The 22,359-nt window shown below is 42.0% G+C and overlaps 1 protein-coding gene across 1 annotated transcript in view; it reads left to right on the forward strand.

The window, feature by feature from the left end:
* The window catches only part of CNOT12 (CCR4-NOT transcription complex subunit 12), a 72,416-nt gene that overhangs the window by 44,663 nt on the left and 5,394 nt on the right, over window positions 1-22,359 (forward strand). Inside the window, exons 6-9 of the mRNA XM_088473470.1 lie at window positions 2,032-4,042; window positions 9,472-9,610; window positions 14,242-14,393; window positions 17,458-17,558. Of these exons, the coding sequence (XP_088329596.1) occupies window positions 2,032-4,042; window positions 9,472-9,610; window positions 14,242-14,393; window positions 17,458-17,558 (2,403 nt within the window). The remainder of the gene's footprint in view (window positions 1-2,031; window positions 4,043-9,471; window positions 9,611-14,241; window positions 14,394-17,457; window positions 17,559-22,359) is intronic.

Consider the following 22,359-nt stretch of genomic DNA (forward strand, 5'->3'; position numbering starts at 1 on the left):
ATAGACAGGTGTGGACTATTCTCTCGTAATTTCATTATCAATTAAGCAGGTAAAAGGTCTGGAGTTGATTCGAGGTGTGACATTTGCATTTGGAATCAGTTGCTGTCGACTCTCAATATGAGATCCAAAGAGCTGTCACTATCAGTGAAGCAAGCCATCATTAGGCTGAAAAATCAAAACAAACCCATCAGAGAGATAGCAAAAACATTAGGTGTGGCCAAATCAACTGTTTGGAACATTCTTAAAAAGAAAGAACGCACCGGAGAGCTCAGCAACACCAAAAGACCCGGAAGACCACGGAAAACAACTGTGGTGGATGACAGAAGAATTATTAGTATATAATAAGGAATGACACATGCGCCATACCCCTTCACAACAGTTGGCCAAATCAAGAACACTCTCCAGCAGGTAGGTGTATATGTGTCAAAGTCAGCAATCAAGAGAAGACTTCACAAGAATGAATATAGAGGGTTCACCACAAGATGTAAACCATTGGTGAGCCACAAAAACAGGAAGACCAGTTTAGAGTTTGCCAAACAACATCTAAAAAAGCCATTAAAGTTCTGGTACAACATCCTATGGACAGATGAGACAAAGATCAACTTGTACCAGAGTGATGGGAAGAGAAGAGTATGGAGAAGGAAAGGAACTGGTCATGATCCAAAACATACCACCTCATCAGTGAAGCATGGTGGTGGTAGTGTCATGGCGTGGGCATGTATGGCTGCCAATGGAACTGGTTCCCTTGTATTTATTGATGATGTGACTGCTGACAAAAGCCGCAGAATGAATTCTGAAGTGTTTAAGGCAATATTATATGCTCATATTCAGTCAAATGCTTCAGAACTCATTGGACGGTGCTTCACAGTGCAGATGGACAATGACCCGAAGCATACTGCAAAAGCAACCAAAGAGTTTTTAAGGCTAAAAAGTGGAATGTTATGCAATGGCCAAGTCAATCCCCTGACCTGAATCCGATTGAACATGCATTTCACTTGATGAAGACAAAGCTGAAGGGAGAATGCCCCAAGAACAAGCAGGAACTGAAGACATTTGCAGTAGAGGCCTGGCAGAGCATCACCATGGATGAAACCCAGCGTCTGGTGATGTCTATGCGTTCGAGACTTCAGGCTGTAATTGCCTGCAAAGGATTTGCAACAAAGTATTAAAAAGTGAAAGTTAGATTTAGGATTGTTTAGTTTGTCCTATTACTTTTGACCCCTTAAAAAGTGGGAGGCACATATAGAAACCGTTGTAATTCCTACACCGTTCACCTGATTTGGATGTAATGGCCCTCAAATTAAATCATCTGAAAGTCTGCAGTTAAAGCACATCTTGTTTGTTTCATTTCAAAGCCATTGTGGTGGTGAATAGAGGCCAAAATATGAAAATTCTGTCAATGTCCCAATATTTATGCACCTGACTGTATATATATATATATATATATATATATATATGTATGTGGTACCCCAGAACCTGGGAGTACCTCATGTTGTGTACCCTTATATATGTGTTGCTGGACATTTGAGTGTATTCATTGGTGACAGTGGATAATGTAGCCAGCTTCAGGAGGTGGCATGCGGCTGGAGAGACTGGACCTCCAATGCAATAGACAAACAGTGCCCCGTGACCAGAGGGGCTTGTACTGACAGTTGGGCGGCAGTTGGTAGGTGAGCTGTGAAGGGGAAGCTGCGCTGCGGAGGGCCGCTGATGGAGCTGCTGGAGAGTGCCGGGAGCTCAGTGAACTGAGTACTGGCAGCCATTAGAGCCTTCTGACCTGCCTCTCTTAGTGAGGAACAGCAGCTGGAGGTGTTCCTGGGTGGAGCCACAGTTTGATGACAGTGACTGGAGACTGTACCTAGGAACCTAACTCTTATAATAGGTGTAACTAGACTTAGGGTGTTACATATATATATATATATATATATTTGTATTATACATTGCATACATATGCAAAAATGTTCTTTAAAAAGTAATATTTGTAGAACATGCTTTCTTATATCTTTTGTTTGTTTCCTACAACCCTATTAGATCAACATTTGGAAAGGATATCCTTTCATCTTCTGTGCATCTTTATGATCCAAGTAGAATGGTTCTGTCGGGTTTGTCCAAACATGCAGACACAAAGAAGGCACCACACCTGTATAAGGAATCACACGTAGAAGAAGATGATAGCCTGCTTCCAGAAGATGTATATATTCATTCAAAGGAATCTCATGCAACAAGTGCTGAATCAGAACACCTACAACACAGCTCTACAGAAACAGACGTGTTACACGTCATACACAGCCATTCAGAGAAGCCACAGGATGACCTGACCGAATCAGAAAAGTATGAGTCAAACAGGGTGCAGGATAGTAATATTGCATTAGAAAAAATAGATCTTGCAGCTAACGAGTCAGAGGAACAACAGCACCCACATAGCCAATTAGAAAAGACATTTCATAGGCATTCAGAGGAAACAGCTTATAGATACGAACAATCGGAAGAGTCAGATCACAGGGACGCACAATCAAAGGAGCCATATGACCAGTATGTAGAATCAGAGGAGCCAATTCATAGACTTGAACAATCAGTTGAGTCAGTTCACCAATATGCACAATCAGAGGGGCCAATTCATAGACATGAGGAGATGGAGAACAGTTATGAAAAACCAGAAGAGCCAATTTATAGATATGGACAATCAGAGGAACCATTTCACAGATATGACCAATCAGAGGAGTCAGTTCACAGATATAACCAATCAGAAGAGCAATCTCATTATTATGTGCACTCACATGAGCCAGTTCATCATTATGTACAATCAGAGGAGCCAAATTACAGTTATGACCAAACAGAGGAGCCAGTTCATCATTATGTACAATCAGAGGAGCCAAATCACAATTATGACCTATCAGAGGAGTCAGTTCATCATTATGTACAATCAGAGGAGCCACATCACAGTTATGACCAATCAAAAAAGCCAGCTCATCATTTTGTACAATCAGAGGAGCCAATTCACAGTTATGACCAATCAGAAGAGCAATCTCATCATGATGTGCAATCAGAGGAGCCAATTCACAGTTATGACCAATCAGAAGAGCCAACTTATCATTATGTACAATCAGAGGAGTCAGTTCACAGATATGTGCAATCAGAAGAGCCAGTTCACCATTATGTACAATCAAATGAGCCAAATCAAAGATTTAAAGAGCAGGAAAGCATTTATAAACAAGCTGACGCACCACTTCTCAAGTATGTAGAATCAGAGGAGACAGTTAGAGTATGTCAGCCATCAGAAGAACCAATTTGCAAGCGAGCACATTTAGAGGAGCCAGATCTCCTACAATCAGCAAATTTACGGCACACAGAGGAGTCACAGCTTTATTCAGAGGAGTCACAGCATAAGACTACTCAGCCTAAGGAGGCAGAGCAGATACATGACATGCCAGAGGAGAAGAAACATACAATTGCAGTATGCCCTGGGCATGAATACATTCTAATGCCCACAGAGGAGATGGACAGTGCTCCTAACATTTCAGTGGAGCAATATGACAGACCCATTCACTCAGCTGAAGCAGAGCACACATATAAATACCTGCAGCAAGAACACAGTTATTCAGAGGAGCAAACCTATAAAGATGCTGCAATGGCTGAGCCCGGTCATAAAGAAAATCTGCCTGAGGAGCCAAACCATAGACAATCACAGTTGGAAGAGCCGCATCATGGCCACTCTTATCCAGAAGGACCTCAACCTGTAGAAGATCTATCAGAGCTGCCAAGGCATATAGATACTAAACTGGATGAAATCAAAAGCCATACTGAGTCAGATATACCGGAGTCCGAGGAGACGCAAGGGGAGGAGCAAGAAGACAAAGATACTTATTTAGAAAGGAACATAAATGGATTTACTGAGTTAGAAGAGTCAAAGGACAGTGATATTACATCAGATGAGCATAAATTACAATTACATACAGTAGATGGAGGCCAAACTGAAGATGCTGAGGAGACAGCCTCACAACCAGAGGAGCCCACAGTTGAAGAAAATTTTGATTTTCTGGAGGTATGTTTTACCTTATTAGACCCCTTTTACATGTTTAGTTGTAAATATAAAGATTAACAAACTTGTGTATAATTTCTATTAATGTTTCATCACAGTTATATAAGAGCATAGTTGTTAAAGAACTCCTGCAAAAGAGTCTTATGCGGAGTTGTATGCAAGTTGGCCAGATTTGTGCGCATCCTTGTGGGTCATACCGGCCCTGTCCATAGGCTTGGTTGATAGCCATCATGATTAGGGCACACGTGCACAGCCCTATACCAGGTGCAAATTATACACATGGAAACAGACGTATTCACTCTTCTGTCCATCTCTTCATAGCCTGCAATTTTGTTGACATGCCCTGTCTGAGAATGACCCTTTACAGCCCAATTAAACCCCTTCAGTCGCAATTGGAGTTGCGACTGAAATACGTAGAGCACTGTATCATTTTTAATTGCATACTCTTGGTTCTGGGGCACGCACAGTGCGAAACCATGCAAGATGGGCTGTGCAAATTACTGTACGGTCCCCTCTCCAGTGGGTACAAATTATTTCAGTAATCATCTCCCCCCTCCTTTCTCCAATTGGCAAAGTTGTAGCTATCACATGTCTGGGACTCCCACAATTCCTCTGCCATCAACGGTAATGGTCACCAGACCTGCCATATAAGAGCTTGGTGGAAAATACCCATAGTGCAAATCTTATGGTAAAGCTGAATGAACAGCTGCTGGAGAACACAGAGTTCTGCCACAAGTGGGAGAATATTAATCTATTATTTAACTATTTTTTAACACATTACATTTGGCACAAGTTTATACTGTATGTTTAACTTGGTTATTGCTGAAATAATATATCGTACACGGCAGAGCTGCAGTTGTTCGGTGAAAGAAAAATGAGTTGACACTGTGCATAGCAGATTGCATTGTTTTACAGAGATGACTGGTTACTAATAACTAACTTGAGTGTCAAAAAAACTTTTCAATAGGTTTGTCATTTACAGCTGCATGATGGGATTGCTGGTGCTAAAATATGCAAATTAGTATAAAGCCGCCCACTGCCAACTTCTGTGACCCGCTGCTGCATCTGAAGACAGGGTCGATGTCCGTTTCTGTAACGCTGCCTGCCGCTGCCCCTGAACGCCAGCACCGCGTCAATCATACTGCGGCTTTTGGGGCACTGCGAGTGACATCGCAGGCACAGATCTGCACAAGAGCAGTGTGTGGCTCCTGCGCTTGCACAGATCTATAAATATCAGAGATGTACAGAAATATTGAATTATGGAATTCTCTGAATTAGGCCCAGAGTCTCTATAAAGTTAATACCTTATGTAGAAAATGTCACAGGTACTTTACCAGCTAAGAGCAATACATCATCGCCGGACACTGAGTGCTGATCATATATAAGCAGCAGTGTTTCTAATAAGGCTTGTTAGGATCTCCTAGTTTCCATCACTCTATGGCCCTCATTCAGAGCAGCTCGCTATTTGCGGTCGTTCGTTTTCTAAAAAGGGGGTGGCTATTCAAATGAACCGTTCGCACTTTGCGGTCTGTTCACGCCTCTAAGTCTGAACGAGCGAGCAAAACATGCGAACGTAATTTTGAAAAATACGCCCCCTGGCCGTTCGCACCATACGTCATGTCCGCTATTTATTAGATTAATCGAGTACATCGAACAGCGTATGAACTGCTCGCTATTCTTGTGGTTGGTTTTTTCAACCACTATTTTGCGAGCAGTTCTGAGTTAAAAAAAACCAAATGACATGGTCAATGACGCTGCTGGATTAATTATGCACACCCTTAAAACGCCAGTTTTGACCTTTAAGCACGCCTGCGTTCTGAATTACACTCCCCGTTTTCAAGCACCTTCCCCTGTTACCACCCACATACGCCTCATCCTGTCACTCAAAGTAGCAGGCATTCGCTATTTTGCGAACAAACGATTTTCGGCCGTACTGACTGGTTCGCGCATGCGTATTAAAAATCCGTACGCATGCGCATATGAGCGAACATCGCTCATAACGAACGAGCGGCCGCTTACGAGCGGCTCTGAATGAGGGCCAATGGTCGGTATCCAATTAGCCGTGAAAAGTTTTCGCAGATATAAACTTATCGCACAATTTGCCCGAATATGTAACTTTTATGTATGCATGCTCCGCTTACCGGGCCATTGCAAAAACGGGGAAGACGCATTCGTGCGATAATTTTTGCAGGGGTGACAGGCGTAAAGTACAGGAGAAAATGGGGAAAACAGCCTGTACCCCCAAAAAAGGTAAACTAATATAAGCTAATATTTTAAATGACTGCTAGTGGCCATAATGTATGTACAGGTTGAGTCTCCCATATCCAAAATGCTTGGGACCAGGGGTATATTGGATAATGGAATATTCCGTATTTTGGAATATTTTGCATATCATAATGAAATATATTGGGAATTTGGACCCAAATGTACACACAGAATGCACTTGTGTGTTATATACACCTTATACGCACAGCCTGCAGGTCATTTTATACAATAGTTTCAATAATTTTGTGGCTAAAGCAAAGTTTGTGTACAGAAATGAAATTAATTATGTGTTATATACACCTTATACACACAGCCTGAAGGTAATTTTATACAATATTTTTAATAATTTGTGCCTTAGACAAAGTTTGTGTACATTGAACCAAAAATCAAAGGTTTCATTATCTCAGTCATGCCAAAAAAAATTCTGTATTTCGGAATATTTGGATATGGGAGACTCAACCTGTAGTAGTTAAATTAGGGGTAAATAAAAATGGGTGTATGTTTTTTTTTTTTAAGTCATTTTAGGGCACTTTTAAAAAAATTTCAAAATACACCTGTCACTTGCACCTGCAATGTTTAAAACACCTGGCACATCCATAAAACCCCACAAAATACCTGTCCCACTACTGTAAAGCCAATTTCCAACACTTTTTAGTTTTTCACCCCAAAAATAACATGGCATTAATGGCCCAATTAAGCTAAGTAAATTTTTGTTTTTGCCTAATTAGTCATTAAGGGGGGTGCCCAAGGGGTTCTGGATAGGCTTACCATACTATCCCTTTAAACCGGGACACTCATGAATTACACAGGTTCTGGGCATGGCTGACTTCAAGGCTCCATTTCACCTGGTTTTAATCAGCCACAGGAACATGATGGGCCCGGTTTAAAGGGATAGTATGGTAAGCCTAGTTCTGGATAAAGGGCCTGATTCAGAGCCGCTCGTAAGCGGCCGCTCGTTTGCTCCGAGCGATGTTCGCACAACTGCGCATGCGTATGGGTCGTAATGCGCATGCGCTAACCAGTCATTGCGGTCGTAAATCGAGCGCTCGCAAAATAGCGAGTGCCTGCTAATTTGAGTGACAGGATGAGGCGTTTGTGGGTGGTAACAGGGGAAGGTGCTTGAAAACGGGGAGTGAAGATCCGAACGCAGGCGTGCCAAACGGTCAAAACAGGCGTTTTAAGGGTGTGCATAATTAACAAAGCAGCGTCATCGACCACATCACTTGGTTGTCTCTTAGCCTGAACTGTTCGCATGATTGCGGTAGGAAAATCCTACCACAAGCACTGCGAGCAGTTCAGACGCCTTTCGATGTACTCGATTAATCAAATAAATAGCGGAGATGACGTAGGATGCGAGCGGCCAGGGGGCGTCTTTACAAAATAGCGAGCGCATGTTTCGTTCGCTCGCACAGACATAGAGGCGTCAACAGACCGCAAAGAGCGAGCGCTCAATTTAAATAGCCGGCCCCTTTTTCTGAACGAGCGAGCGCAAATAGCGTCCGGCTCTGAATCAGGCCCAAAGTCCCGATATTTTTACCTTACTTCACTTTAGGGGTTTTGCACAACTTTTCACATGCTCAGAGATGGTGAAAACTTATTGCGACTTTTATGCAGTTCTCCAGTTATTTGACAGTGACATACTGTATATATATTTCTTGTACACGTTAGGAGCTCCCACTAACATGAATTCTCTGCTAATCTTCAGCACGAGTGTAGAAAACACCATAAGGCTACTCTAGCTGGGTATGCATTACTGAATGCCACAATTAGACAATTCAGAACTCAGGTTGTTTTTTTATTTTTACTTTTCTCATTTCTTGAAACTTTTCACTGAGCTACAAACAATATGTTGTAACGGGTCCGATGTCATTCATAATGCTGACATTCGTTATTTCGGCATGGTCCTTATATTGACATACAGCATATCGGCGTTGACCAAGTCGACAATGATGACATATTGACATGGTCAGAATGTCGGCTAAACAGTGGGTTCTGGTGGTGTGGCAATCACTTATCTCAGTTAAGCTCTGGCGGTGCAGCTGTGTCTTCCGGCGATGTCAGTTGATGCGGAGTTACAGCATGCTGAACCCTAACCTTAATCCGAACCCTAACCCTTACAATTCCCCTGCAGCCTAATGTCAAAATTCTGCAGATTGCTGACATTGGGAACATATCAACATTTTACTGTCTGTCGTAATTTTTAATGTCGACATGGTGAATGCATCCCATTGAGACAATTTAGCCAACAGTATTTTCTGCAGCTCAGATTGCTTCAGCACAAAGCGATATCCTCCAGTGAGACCCAGATGCCATATTAGTCACATGTACAGAACCAACCAGCATGCTATATTACTTACATTTATTACGCCACCTACTTAGAGTATTTTTTGTTATAATTCTTTCTCTCCTGTTTTCCTTCAGTACTTATTGAAGCGCAAAACCATTGGAACATTCACAACAGTACAGAGTATTTCAGAAGTTGACTGTGTTCTTGTTTTGGGAGGCAGTGACGTGCCACTCATGTATTTGTGTATGTGGTGACAGGGCTGCTTATGTCAGTGGTAGCGCCATGAGGTTAGGACGGGAATGGATGCGAGCTGGAAGCCACAGGCTGAGAGTCTCATAGTGGAAGGAGTATAATCTCTCTGTAGAACACAATAATTAAGTGGGTGATTATCCTGTCAAACTGGTGTGGGAAGATTGCGGTGTGAACTCTTCTCTGCATGGAACAACCTTCATAAATCAAACTTGTTTTTCACATTATTGGAACAGGGCCAGGACCAGAGTTAGGCAGGAGATATTAGGGCATTGACTGCAAGTCCAACACTGAATACATGTAATTCTTTAATGATGTAGTCTTAGCCAATTAATTTAATGGGATGTAGCCGCCATCATGCTCATCATAAGTTTCTCTAGTTATACTCCACCTGCTGCTCTTTCATCTCTATGACATTATCAGATTCCTACAAGAACCAAGAATAATAAGATTTGAACTGAGTAGGTTTTATGCTTGTATTTTTCAATTGACCTCTACAGAAGCAAGGAAAGAGATATTGTTCCTGCTACAAAATGGTTATTGTTGGGTTTAAATCCTCTGTAATTTCTAAGTTTATACTTGTTCTCAGGACATCTACTCTGACTGATCTTGTTTGTTGTTTTCTGCCCAGGGTACTGTTGTTTTAGATTCTTCTTGCATGAGGAGCAGAGCGTCTCTAGGTAAAAAGAGATGTCGTAAGATCCCCGTACCAGGAGCTGGCACTTCTCAGGAAGAAGACCCTGAATACTGGATGTTTCGGGATTCCACAGGTATGGAAAAATGTGGAAAATTAGAACAAAACTTTAGCAACCCCCAACCTACGATTATAGAACTGGTGTTAAGTCAGTACACTGAGAAATTCTTTCAAATAGTAAAATGTCCATAAAGAAATAATTTGCAGAAAAAAAGCTTTTACTGTAATTATGTCTCAGGAAAGTTTTATGTAGACTCAACTCACTCCCTCAGTGCTCTTGACTTTGACACCCACTTTGCCTTTAAAATTGTGTCCTTCAGGCTCCCTCTCCCCCACTCTCCTCACCAGGACTGCCAACATTGATCTCTTCTCTCCTGTCTCTAGTGTTAAGTTTGTGCCCTACTCTCCACCATCCATCCTGACCTCTTTACCTCCATCCTCATATTTTCTCTCCATCCTAATGCCTGCTTCCTACAATCCCTCTTCCCTTTATCCTTCAAACATACCCTTGTCTTCCATCCTTAATAAACCCACCCTTGATCCCTCCTTCCCCTCTAATTATTCCTCTAAGCCCCTTCAGCTTGTAGTGAACAACCGCTGAGTCCATCATTCGGACAATCGAAACTGCCCTCACCAAAGTCACTGACTAGCTCCTCACGTCCAAAACAAAAAACGCTTCTCTTTTGTCATACTTCTGGAACCCACAGTAACATTCAGCACAGCTGACATCCCCTCTTCCTACGAGCCCTCCATTTCTTTGAGCTCCATGACTCAGCACTCTCTTAGTTTGCCTCTTACATGTCCAACCGCTCCTTCTCAGTTTCTACACCCATCACTCCTCCACTTCCTCTTCACGTCGGGGTCCCTCAATGTTCTGTCCTTGTCTCCTTTGTCTTCCTACTCTACACCGCTTCCCTTAGTTAACATATCAGTTACTTTCTCCTCTATTACCACCTCTGTGCCGATGATTCCAAATTCACCCCTCTTCCCCAGATCTCTTCCTCCCAGCCCTCTTTCTTGTCACCTCTTGTCTATCAGCTGTGTCTTCCTAGATTTCGCAATGCTTCCTGAAACTCAATATTTCCAAAACTGTAGCTGTTGTCTTTCAGTCTGCTAAGGTTCCCGCTCCTTCCTCTCTGTTAAGAAAATCTCCCTCTCCTCTGTTTCCAAGTCTATTGTCTGGGTTGACTCTGCTCTTCCCCCTCCCCCACATGCAGTTCATCTACCAATCCTTCCATTTCCACCTCAGTAATATTTTAAAGACTACGCTCTTTCTCACCCTTGAAACTACTAAAACTCTTATTCAGGCTCTCATCATCTATCACCTAGACTTCTGTATTCTACTCCTCTGTGGCCTGCCCCTCTCTTCAGTCTATCCATACCTCTGCTGTCTGCCTCATTTTTTTTTCTCGTTGCTCTATCTCTGCTGCCCCCCTACCAGCCATTTCACTGGCTCTGTGTCCCACTCAGTGTAATTCATACTTACTCTCCTAGAAACCCCTCAGTCACTCTGCTCCTCCCTACATCTCCAGCCTCATTTACACCCACACTCCTTCCCGCTCTGTTTGCTCTGTCAATGACCTCCTTCCACCCTCCTCCCTGATTACATATTCCCACTGTTGCCTTCACAACTTCTTCTGTGCCACTCCCAACCTCTGGAATGGTCTCCTACACCCATTCAGATTTGCCTCCAGCCTTTAATCGTGCCCTCATCTCTACATTGAAGCCTACGAACCTTTATCCTAGTCTCCAGTCTCTTCATTCCCTAACTCGTCTCTTCTAACCTTCTTGGTATCCATCCCTCTAGCCTCTCTAGATTGTACACTCTCACAAGCACCACCCTCTGCATTCTCCATGTCATTAAGTAATCTGGGCAATGTATTTTAGTATGTGTGTGAAGTTGTGTTCTTGCCTGTACCATTTTTTACTAATGCACTATAGTATGTTTTAGCCCTATGCCCCATGTACAGTGCTGCAGAGCCTTTATGGCGCCATATAAAAAAAGATATAGAGATGTGTCCTCACTCGTCTTTGCTGCAGTCTCGCCAAACAGCCACTCTTGGTGCGTCTTGTCCCTAAAACTCTGCTGAAAATTACAATGTGATGTGACTAGTATGCACCAGCAGACTGCGCTGATTAATTTGATATGTAACACTTGTATATCTATGTGTCTCTCTATCAGCATGTGAAATGTTACAATGCACTTTTTTCCACACTAAATTGATATAGAAGCATGAACAGCACTAATAAGCCTGGTTGCTATAACCCATAAATAAATAATAATCTGGACTGATTAAGCCGTAATATAATACATGTGAAAAGAGATATGAACTTCTAGCAAACAGTAAACATATACATAAAATATATGACTCGATACGGCTTGGTTGAAAAAAGTAGTAGCTATTTATTGCTGCAAATTCATAGGATAGGGTTAAAAACATGATTCAGTTGGATACTTAAACAATATAAGTCCAAACATTAACAATAGTAATAAAACGTCAATGAATGTTGAATTGATGAAATTATGTAATCAAGATCTGTTCAAATGGCAAAACACATATAGGGCCGTATTCAATTAGAAGCGAAAAACCGAGATCCACGAAAAAGTATCGCCGATTGCGACTTTTCGCCAGGCGGAAACTTATCTCCATATTCAATTACATCCCCTTTTTGCGTACACGGAAAGTCAATGCAATGTAATAGGCGAGAAAGATTTGCCTATGAATAGCAGGAGAAAAGAAGGGCAAAATGTTTGTTTTGGGGTGCAATGCACTCAGGACCTTTGGGACAGCCCCCAAAAGGACAACTGCGTCAAAAAATTCCATAGAAAAACTTAAGAAAACCCCAAAAAAGTACAAGCACAAAGTGGGGAGACAAGTTCGCACACTAGCGAAATAAGGTTCTGGGGGTGCACTAAGAAGGGGGTCAAGTGTTTTTGGGATTGCAAGTGTTTTAATGAGGGTGTAAATTCGCATTTATTAAAACTGCACTTTAGAGACATTAAAATATGCTAGCACCCATTTTCAGGTACCCCAAATTTGACAGGACTACTTATTCTCTCCAAAAAATACTGCTTTATGCCATTCTTCACCAAAAACGCTAATTAGTGGCAATTGTGCGGACTTAAGTACCCCAAACTGTTGTGTTAGGGCTAATTGGGCACTACTACATTGATCCCCAATGTTTCTGCACCTTTTCGGGGGGTTCAGGCTGATTTCTCTGATTCTGACACCACTTTTCGCCTGTTCTGACTTCTCGTGTAGCCGTTTTCGCATCTTTTGGAATTGAATAGGGCGAATCGCGGGAACATGCACGATAAATTTCCGCTGCTAATATACGCAATGTAGGCGAAAAGTCCGGCATGCGAAACTTTGTCGCGTACGCAAAACTAATTGAATATGGTCCATAGTAGTAATATAGTCACCGGCCTCAATATAATAGTCCAGGATATTATCCTGCTTGTTAGTACTTACCAGACTTATTTGTAGATAGTCACGACTCGATGAACATGCAGGGATTGCTGCAATGGCGTGTTGACGAAGGAAAACGTATAGTATGACGGAGAGAGTGGATGGTGCTGGTCCGGAAAATGTCCAAATGAGGTCCCAATTATGTGCTAGTCGATGCCTGTGGGGTGCTTTTTCAACCAAGCCGTATATGTATATGTTTACTGTTTGCTAGAAGGTCATACTGTATCTATTTTCACATGTATTATATTATGGTTTAATCAGTTCAGATTATTATTTATTTATGGTTTATAGCACCAGGCTTATTAGCGCTGTTCATTCTTCTATATCAATTTTTCTGTCTTGGGAGGTTGACACCCTCCACCTGAACTAGCTGCTTAATGACAGCGCCGGACTGATCTCTCCCCTTTTCTTTTTTCCACGCTAAGGGCCTGATTCAGACCCGTTCGTGCGCGCTATGCGCTCGCAAGCGGGTTGATGGTAGCCCAGTGTGCATGTACGACGGACCTGGCTCCGTCGTGCGCATGCGCGAGACCCGGATAGCGTCGGGCAATCCGGCGCTCCGGGTCTCGTACCAAAGGGGGCGTGCTGTCGATGTTGAGTGACAGCACGCCCCCTTTGGTGGGCGGGCCAGGGGCGTGGCTGCCCAGACGAAGGCATTCCCATGGGAACGCCTACCGTCTGGTGCCGGCCCCACTAACATCACAAGTGATGTCAGTGGGAGTTCTTTCGGCTCTGTTAGAGCCGAAAGCACTCTGGGGCTTGCGGCAACGAGACCCTACCACAATTCCGATGGTTGCTATGGTCTTGACCATCGCGACCATCATCATGGCCGCTCGCTATAGCTGTGGGTGGTCACCCACAGCTATGCGAGTGGCCAGGAGGCCGCTCTAAAAAACCAGAGGGCCGGCCCTGATTCAGAGCGAGTGCTCTGTCAGAGCGTCCGGCTCTGAATCAGGCCCTAAGTTCCGTGTACAGTCGCACACAGATATACAAGTAGCAAACTGATCAGCACAGTGTGCTGGGCATCCTTTCCATAAAAAAAAAGAGGCTTAACTCTAGCAGAGTTGCATGGGATCAGGCAGCTCACTTCACGCCAGGCGTATTGCGCTGCATGGCATATTGTGGCTAGGTGAGCATGGACAATAATTAATAATATGCTGAAACCAACTCTTAGAAATGTCATGGTAGAATTTAGTCGCTTGCACATTTTTATTTGGACTATACGGCTGTTTTGTAGATCCAAAATGTTGCCCAGAGAAAGATTCTGATGAGGAGGAGAAAGAACCAACATCATCTGACTGTACTCCGGACAATTCCCCCTTGCCAAGGAAGTCTTCCACCAAAAAGGGTGGCATATTCTCTGGCATAATATCACCATCTATCCTGAAGGTAACAAGTTATATAGTTGTTTCTACCTGTCTGTAAGAAAAACTAATAGTAATACACTAATAGACTTCAGTACTGCATAAAGCAGCACTGTCCCCACCTAGATTTCTTCCTAACTATGCAAAAAAACAAACTCACCTCAACATGGGTGTAAGAACCTTCTGTTGGAGTTTTCTCTTATATTTATTTCCCAGTCCACACTGTAGACACTTAGGGGTATATTTACTAAAGGTCGATTTTGATCATTTTAAAATCGATGAAAATCAATCAACATCGATGTCATCACACATTTACTAACAGACAATTGTGATTTGTATTTGATTTGTATTAGTAAATGTGTGATTTAGCCCCAGAAACACAACATCGATGTTGATTGATTGTAAATTAATTCAAATCGATTTAAATCCACCTTTAGTAAATACGCCCCCTAGAGGCTGATGCACAGGAAGTACTATGACTGTGCATCCCCCATAAAGCGAACACATGAAGATGCACGTTTGCAAATCCTCATGCATCTTGCGCTAGTGGCATATCTATAAAAGGTGTAGAGGGGCCCATGGGGCCCACTCCGAACACCCCGCATCCATGCAGTATACTTACCTGCTGTGGTGACTGAGACTGCCTCAGAAGATATTTCAGTGAGAAGGAATCTGGCACACTGCCAACGCCGGCGCTAGGTAGGGGGGCACGCTCGGGCTCAGCACTCAAGCCCCCACTACTCATTTTTTTATTTTCCCTTTGTAATTGTCTGTTGTATTATTATGGGATGCAATAGAAAATATTTTGTTATAGGTCATAGTTACTGTGCTGGTGCTTATTATTCAGAATTTAGATTGGATGAGCATTAATATCATCTCTCCAAAATGGCTTTATCTGCTCATAGAGCTCTCCTGTCAATCTTATTGATAATCCTCTCACAGCACAATAGCTAAGAGCATGGGCTTTGGGCAGGTTATATGTGTAACATGATTGGCTTTGTGGACAGTTGTGGGACTGACCGAAAATATGATACAGAGCAGGGAAAGAGGTAGCAGAGTAAATCCAAAAGTTTGTTTACCATCTGCATTGACATGTCACATACATGTGCTTGTGCTAGGCACAGGTGACTATTAAATATGTTTGAGGCTGCAGTTCCTTTAAAGTAGTTTTCCATTAGTTTACTTTAGTAACCTGCTGATGCGCTGGTATAGTTTACGTTTTAGTATATACATTCTTTTTCTATGTCTAACTTTCTTCTGGCTATTTGATCTTGTGTTTGTCTTTTTATCTTCGGAATTTTTCGCTGCAGTGGTACATGACACAGAGCTGACTTCTGTACTCAGTTATGCAGTGGGCACAGCAGAACGGTGCCCTGTTTGGGTAACGAAAATAAACAACTCTTCCTGGTGATATAAATACATAGCTAAAAAACTAAAGAAGGATGCTAAAAATAAAAAGCAATACATTTACTAAGATTTGCAAGAAAGCATGCAAAAGTCAGGAACTTAAAGTAATCTTATTAGAGGTACTGTGGAGGACTTGGAGCTCTGGGCCTAAACAAGAGCGCTCGCTCTGAATCAGGGCCCTCCTACCTAATATTGGAGCGGCCTCCTGGCCGCTCGCATAGCTGTAGGTAACCACCCACAGCTTATGCGAGCGGCCAAAAAGATGGTCGCGATGACCATCGCGACCATCGGGCTTGCGATGAGACCCTGCGGTAGGGTCTCGCTGCCGCAAGCCCAGGAGTGCTTTTGGCTCTATCAGAGCCAAAAGCACTCCCACTAACTTCACTAGTGATGTCAGTGGGGCCGGCCCCAGACGGTAGGCGTTCCAATGGGAACGCTTCCATCTGGGCAGCAACGCCCCCGGCACGCCCTCCAAAGGGGGCGTGCTGTCACTCACCATCGACAGCACGCCCCCTTTGGTGCGAGACCCATAGCGACGGCTTGGCCGTCGCTATTCAGTTCTCGCGCATGCGCATGACGGAGCTCCCTCCGTCGTGCGCATGCGCACTAGGGCACCATCGACCCGCTTGCGAGCGCTCTGAATCAGGCCCTCTGTGTATTATGTAGCTTCAGGAGCCAGCAATAATGGGACCCTTAGTGGTAAATTTACTAAAGTGAGAGTTTTTAGAAGTGGAGATGTTGCCCATAGCAACTAATCAGCTTCTAGCTATTATCTTCTAGAAGGTGCTAGTCAAATGTTAAGTAGAATCTGATTGGTTGCTATGGGCAACATCTCCACTTCTAAAAACTCTCTCCTTAGTAAATAAATAGTAAATATACCCCTTAGTATTTGTAGTTTCTGGTTGTAAATGAAGACTTTTATTACACAACATTTTTCTAAAACACAGGGATGATTACTTATAGTACAGATAAGGAAGAGCATACATCTACAGCAATCTATTTACTGGATAACCCCTTGTTCCCCTACTTGTCCTTTGGCATGTCCTGTAAGGTGTAATGCTGCAATGACTGGAATTTTCACCTCTGGTAGTTGGTTTCTGAAGTCTTAGTATAAGCTAACAATAGTCTTCTGAGATAAGATAAACATATCACTATAGATATCACTGCTGGACTTTGCACCAAAGAACAGAGGAAGCTATACATCTGCAATCAGTATATACCAGCAGCAGCATTGCCAGCTACACATAAGATTAGGAAAAATGTCCTTTAATAAACATTAACTAGTATTACTGACACATGGTATTAGTGGGTTTGACCCCCACACTGCCTGTGGTTAACTATTTAGCTCTAACTTTGATTTTCTCTCTGACGTGAATTTTAAAGATGAAGCTTTAGATTCAAAGGACAGACGCAGGAACTAATGTACGTCAGTAGAGTCTCTAGGCACATAACCCTCACCATCCTCATGTCTGTCCTTCGCAAAACATTCTTTAGCCACCAGTCTACAATCTGAATCTCCAATAAACCATTAGTTCATTGTACATCACCTTTCTTCATTTCTTCATGAAAATAAATAAATAATGATGACATATCGGCAGGGAGAGAGCCTCCTCTGCTGCCCTTAGACACAGTGATATTGTACCTTACACTTTTACCACTTACACTGTGTAACTATGTAACAGGGTCGCTTGAAAGGTCGCAATAAAACTCCTGAAGATGAGACGGCCAAACCAGATCCAGAAGAGCCAAGATCGCCTGGAAAAGAAAAAGCAGATTCTCCAAGGTAATATGCATCATACGAAGAGCACAAGCAAAAAAAAAAACCATTGGCACTTAAGAATTTAAATGTACATGCAAAATAAATATACAATGATTAGCACGGGGAAGGGGAAGGGTACAGCTGTCACATGAGATTATGGGGTCTCTAGGGGATCACATATAGAAAAGGAAGAATGGCTGTTCTTCCAACTTCTGATATATAATAATCAAAATATTCTTAAGAAATATATAAAATATCACAGAAGTTTACTAAAAATATGATAGATTTATTAAATTAAAGTTAAATATACAAGAATTATACACCATTAGATATAATCACTGGCAGTAAAAAGTTAGACCGCATTAGACTTTGGGAGAGATTTATCAAATCTTGAAGAGAGAGAAAGTACCAACCAATCAGCTTCTAACTGCCATTTTACAGACTGTGTTCAAACACTGACAGTTAGAACCTGATTGGTTGGTACTTTACCTCTCTCCATTTTATCCCTTTCCAAGGTTTGATACATCTCCCCCATAATCCATATTTATGATGAAATGTCCCTTGGTGCAATAATGGAATAAAAGGGAAGCAGAAATAATAGCTAAGTAGAGAAGAATAAAGATATCAAAGATTAAATCTAAATCAATGGTCTGCCTCTTTTGTCTATATAATAAAAATATGGTGTCCTTATGGACCATGCATAATGCAAAGCTCGATATAATGCTCTGATGATATCAATGTACTTCAGTAAACATTTATTAATTATAAGCAGTCATATAGATGTACATAGTATAAAAAAATATGTAAACAATATAAAAATCTATGACGTCACAGTATATCTACGAAAATATATAAAATTGCATTCATGCACCAAACGGTAGTTGATATGGTTATGGATTCAAGAGGATTGTAAACCAACTTTTGTAATGAGTAAATCAATCACATTATTATTATTATCATTGATTTATATGGCGCCATTAGGGTTCCGCAGCGCCTTACATAGTACATAAACAAATAAGTAACCAGCGACTTACAATAAAATACAAAGCAGGACACGGACATGCATAATAAACGTTGTTATATTAGCGACCTTTGCACCCACATAAGCTGCCAAGTGTTAGTTACCCTAGTGGGGAGTAAAAGATAAATTAAATTACAGTAGGGAGAAGCACAAGAGGGTAGTGGGCCCTGCTCGAAAGAGCTTACATTCTTTAAGGGAGGGGCAGACAAAGAGGAGTGACACAGATGGGGTAGGCGGGGAGGAAGGAAGATGTAGCAGCAAGTTAGGATGAGAGCTGGAAGGCTTTAGTGAAGTAGTGGGTTTTAAGAGCTCGTTTTTATGATTGTAGAGAGGTGCAGAGTCTGATGGGGAGAGGGAGGGAGTTCCAAAGGTGGGGAGGCGGGAGTGGGAGGAAGTAATCAATTGGCATGAAAGGCGGCGTGCATTAAGTGAACGAAGAGGGCGGACAGAGGAGTGAAGGGAGATGAGATCAGAGTTGTAAATGGGAGTGGAATGGGTGAATCGCATTGCATTGGCATGTACATGGGAAATGTCCAAATATCTGTGATTCCTTAAAAAGCAAATGACCAGTGTCCATTATATATATATATATATATATATATATATATATATATATATATTTGTGTCCCATAGAAATCAGCAGATAGTGTGGTCAAAATCTAGGCTGAGTTTTATTGCAATAGCCTCTTGAGTCACACTGCAGTTAGTGTGATATGGGCGCAGCGCCTTCCAAGCAACGACAGCTGCAAATGCTATTTAAACTTTAAAGCGCTAATGAAGTGTGCATCATTAACATACTGGCTACCAGTGGCGGCTCCAGAGGTGGGGCTGCAGCGCAGTCCAAAATTCAAAGAGGGGAGCCACACCAACTGCCACCCTAAACGCTGCCAATCATCACTGGCAGTTGGTGTGGCTTCCCTATTTGAATTTTGGACTGCAGTGCAGCCCCACCTCTGGAGCTGCCACTGCTGGTTATGCAGTTTTTCCCTGGTATTCAGCTGGTAGGGGGATTCCTGTTAGTGTGGCTGCTTCCAATTTACTGTGTTGGCATTGCTGCAGTCATATTTGTATGAATGAAGCTTGTGCCGGTGGTTTCCTCCTTCCTGCTGTTGCCTTATCAGGAGTCCGGGTACTCTGCTGAAGCAATATAAGTTAAATTTAGAGGCTAAGTGGGGAAATTTAGTAAACGGTATGTCGGCATACTGCCAGCATTCATTATGTTGACACAAGAATGTTGACAGTTATGATGTCAAGATGGCTAAAATATTGACATGGACAAAAAGTCGACATAATCAAATTGCCGACATTAGGGTATTGTTAGGGGTATATTTCATCACTGCCGACATGGTGAATGTCAACATGATGAACATGTCAATGTATTACCTGAAAACATTCTCACATGGTCACTGCTGACTTAATATACAGAACCCTTCTAAACAGGGATTGTGGCATTTTTTTGTCTATGGGATGAACTCAAAACTGCAAAAATGCAGAGAAACCAATATGTCAGGGGGCCTCACACCATGTCTGCTGACTGCTGTAGCACCACCAACCCAGACTGGTAAAGCCAATGCTGATTAGTGGAAATTCAGCTGACCCCACACTCTTTATCTCCCCCCCCCCCCCCCCCCTCCCCTACCATTTCACGGCCTAGGCTAAAAGGCCTTCTGCTGGTTATGATTTGGATTGGGGCCCAAGACGTATTACTTTGTTAGATATAGTTTTTTTTACCAATTTCATAAAGAGAAGGTTGCACAATCCTAGGACTATATTAAACAAAAGAGGCTAGGGGTATTTTATTAGTTATACTAAAAATTCCATTCACTGGGAATGGTACAGTGAAAATTAGAGGTAAAATATAAATTTATTGAATTGATAAACATACATATAGATTAGTGTATAAAGATAGAAAAATGTGAACAAATAGTGTATAAAAAAGCAGGGTCCACCATTTCAGTTTCCCAGTATTATGACAGAAATGTACTACAGTATGTTGAAGCGGAGCAAAATTATATGAAATATGTACATTCAATATATCTAATAACCTACATATAATTGCTCCTTGTTGGTCATAAAGCTAAATTAATAAAGGAATTCACTAATATTGGTGGTAATAATATCACATCTACTTGAGTGGCTTGTGAAATCTTCAGCAATAATGTCCTCCTTTAATATAAGGCATGACTGCTGGTTCAATCCTTTAAAGGTCAGACAATCACATCACAATACTTATTATCTTTTGCTGTCTCATGTGTCACAATTTATTCACTTTAATACACATTGGTTTGTGCATCACACTAATACTGCTGTATAATATCAGTTTTATTCTGACTGATCAATTCCTATGAAGCTCATAAATCACTTTAAGCTGTGCTGCTAATAAATGTTACTGCAATGTTAACATTATCCCTACACCATATATTTATAGTGTTATCACTTCTAAACTAGTACATGCATGATATATACATTTTCATGGGACCATGTGGTAGACCCACTGGAAACACCAACATGCACATGTCACTGTGTAAACAGCTTTATCAAGGCTGAACCAAATTGTGCCCCTCAGGTGCATATTTAACAGATATAGGCGACCAATCAAAATGCTTCTTCGGGTCACATGCATGTGGCAGCCAATAAGAGCCATAATTCCAGCTAGCTGCATCAGAGATCACATGATCTACCTTAATACTACAGCTCATTCATGCCATTTGTAAACAAAACTCCAGATCACATGATCAGATCTCATCTATTAAAGAAGGAGAAGAACATACAAATACTATTATAACAAAATAAGTAGTGTCAGAATGATAAACTAGAGCAGAATAATACATGTAATATATAATAATATAATAATACTAAAGGAAACAGTTATAAAATAATAAACTCAATGACCATAATATCATGAAAAAAAATCCATCTCACAACCATTGGTTAATTGGGTAGTGACTCTATATTAAATCAACAATTAGATTATTCACTTGGCAAATTGTTTATATATATATATATATATATATATATATATATGTGTGTATATATGTTTAGATTTGATATAATGGGGGTTTTATTACCTCTGTCTACTTCAGGGTAAATAGGGTATCCAAGGACCGCCATTTGAACCACTTGGCTCAGTGGATCTAAAATGGCTCACAACTAAGATTGTGTTTCTTCTGGCCATTGCTTCGGCCAGAAGAGTGTCAGACTTGGGGGCTCTCTCATGTCGCCCCCCATTTCTAATTTTTCTTAGGGACAGGGCAGTGCTCGTCCTGGGTTCCTACCTAAGGTGATATTAGTTTCCACATTAATGAGGAAATTATGGTACCAGCCTTCAATTCCCCAGACCTACCAGCTGGTTAGGCCTCCTTTGATGTGGTACAGGCCTTAAGGATTTATGTTGACCGTACCAGTTAATTTAGGAAATCGGAACTCTCTGTTTGTCCTCTATGGTTTCCATAAGAAGGGTTGGCCTGCCACTAAGCAAACTTTGGCAGGATGGATTCGCATGCCAATTTCTGAGGCTTACATTCATGAGGGCCTGTCTGTACCTCCTCTCTTAAAGCTCACTCTACTCGATCTGTGGGTCCTTCATGGGCAGCTCGCCGTGGTGCCTCTGCAGTTCAGCTGTGCAAGGCAGCCACGTGGTCTTCTGTCCATACCTTTGTGAGGTATTATACATTTGATACCTTCGCCTCTCAGGATGCTTCCTTCGGGCCGCGGATTCTCCTTACAGCACAGGAGGGTCCCCACCCTTAAAGGATACTGCTTTGGGACATCCCCAAGGTATCCTGTGGATACCCTATGGACCCT

Source organism: Taudactylus pleione, unplaced genomic scaffold, assembly GCF_031769625.1.
Source record: "Taudactylus pleione unplaced genomic scaffold, aTauple2 ptg000136l, whole genome shotgun sequence".
NCBI lineage: Eukaryota > Metazoa > Chordata > Amphibia > Anura > Myobatrachidae > Taudactylus > Taudactylus pleione.